This window comes from Morone saxatilis, unplaced genomic scaffold, assembly GCF_004916995.1.
Source record: "Morone saxatilis isolate NCDOM2014 unplaced genomic scaffold, NCSU_SB_2.0 Contig19, whole genome shotgun sequence".
Taxonomy (NCBI): Eukaryota; Metazoa; Chordata; class Actinopteri; family Moronidae; genus Morone; species Morone saxatilis.
Genome location: NW_023339751.1, coordinates 25,289,458 through 25,291,230, shown reverse-complemented (window position 1 = coordinate 25,291,230; position 1,773 = coordinate 25,289,458). Strand labels below are relative to the sequence as shown.

The window sequence follows — 1,773 nt, the reverse complement described above, 5'->3', positions numbered from 1 at the left end:
TAATAATAATAATAATAATGATTAGAATTGTGTGATGCAGAGTATAATGACAGTTATCATTATTAACAAGGATAAAGAAAAATGTCAGTAAAACTGCCATTCCTTGTGTTAATTTAAAATTAAATTTGTTCAAACTGTATTGACAGTGAGAAACTAAATGTGTCAATAGTTGTATGTTTATTTGATACATATCTTTGTTATTCTTTTTAGCTAAGGATGGACTGATATGTGTTTGCAATACAGATGCAAATTATTAGTAATCAAGGAACAAATAGCAGATATGTGGAACTGATACATATACAGATACAGTTCAGCTATGATTGCTGTCACCCTGTGTCTGCAGCGTGCTGGTGTGTGTAACAGGTAACAGCCACAGTACATCCACTGCGCCCTAATGCCAATCATTAAAGTCCACGTCAAAAGGAAAGAGTGCTGTTTGCTTCCTCATATTCACACATTTCTAGGAAAAACAGGCAGCTAGGGAGGGACTTGGTGGTAGCCGATAGTGCTGAATGTGGTTTACGTCCCCCCAGTCCAGCAGCTGTAGTGGTCCTATTAGCTGACTCTGCTGGGACTGGGAGCTCCCAGTGAACAGCACGACCAGACCAGGACTGAATGCAGCATCTGATGCTGACGGAGCACAGTTTGATGACAGGGACAGTACTGAGGGGTTTTTTTTGCTGGGTTTGGCTCCTGGCATCCCCAGGGCTAAGTCAGCTAAGGGTAGCTGCAGAAGGTAACCAGCTAACAGCATCTGATATTACTGTTGGCAACAGTTGATAGGAAAGGGCTCCCTGAAGGAGACAGGTTGGGAGCTACTGAGCTAAGGAACGCAAGACCATGAACTGTGGTTGAAAGCTCAGGAAAAGCTAGCAAGTGGACCTTGAGTTAGGAAATGTTTGTCAAAGCTCCAACAAAACGAGAAGATGGGAAAATGCTGCATCTTTCAAACTGAACCATTCCTCTTTTCCTCCAGAGTTTCCTGATGATGTGAACCCTGTAACCAAGGAGAAGGGGGGTCCCCGAGGTCCAGAGCCCACCCGCTATGGAGACTGGGAGAGAAAGGGCCGCTGCGTCGACTTCTAGTTCACTACCCACAGAGTGGCACTTTTTAAAACACTGATTGTTTTTGCTGTACGCTCAAAAGTCTGAGCTTCTAATCTGAAGGTGAGAATAAGAGGAAGATAGACTGAGAGAGTATTCATCCTTACAGGGATCAAAGAACATACATGCATACATTTTGGACAAAAGAAGCTAGTTTTACACATGTGCTGGCTGTTGATGATGTTTGTTCAAGGGGTCAAAAAAAAAAACAAATGTAGTCAAAAAGCTCCAAGGCTTCTTTTGCACATTGATGGTGTGTTGTTGTAGGTGAGAGTGCTGGTCCCTAAAGCTCACTGTGTCCTGTCCATGAGTGTGAATGGTATGATCAATAAAAGGAAAGATGATTCTATGTACAAGACCTGTGTGTTGATGGTTTTATTTGAGTATGAATTATAACTTTATCAGTTTCTCAGATAGATATCTAAACCTACTAAAAGCTATATAGAGTTACCAAATGAAATTACAACAATAAGTTAGTCAGTAAATAACAAGTCTTACAAATAATTACATTTTCTTAGATCTTAACATTTGACCATGTGATCACACTGGGATAATACTGGAAAAACAAGTCTGGAAAACTTCTGCTTCATTTTGAATACAGAATCTTGTTTGGTTAACAAGAAAAAGAAACATTAATAGGTTACACTTTTCAATAATTTGAGTTTTTCA

General features: G+C 40.0%; 1 protein-coding gene across 1 annotated transcript; it reads left to right on the top strand.

The window, feature by feature from the left end:
* Window positions 1-976: 976 nt before the first annotated feature.
* Window positions 977-1,460, top strand: sdhaf4 (succinate dehydrogenase complex assembly factor 4; the record flags this gene model as incomplete). The annotated part of the gene is given in 1 exon segment (XM_035663932.1): window positions 977-1,460. A coding segment is annotated over 1 exon segment (110 nt), but the record flags the coding sequence as incomplete, so codon positions are not given.
* Between the last annotated feature and the right edge of the window lie 313 nt (window positions 1,461-1,773).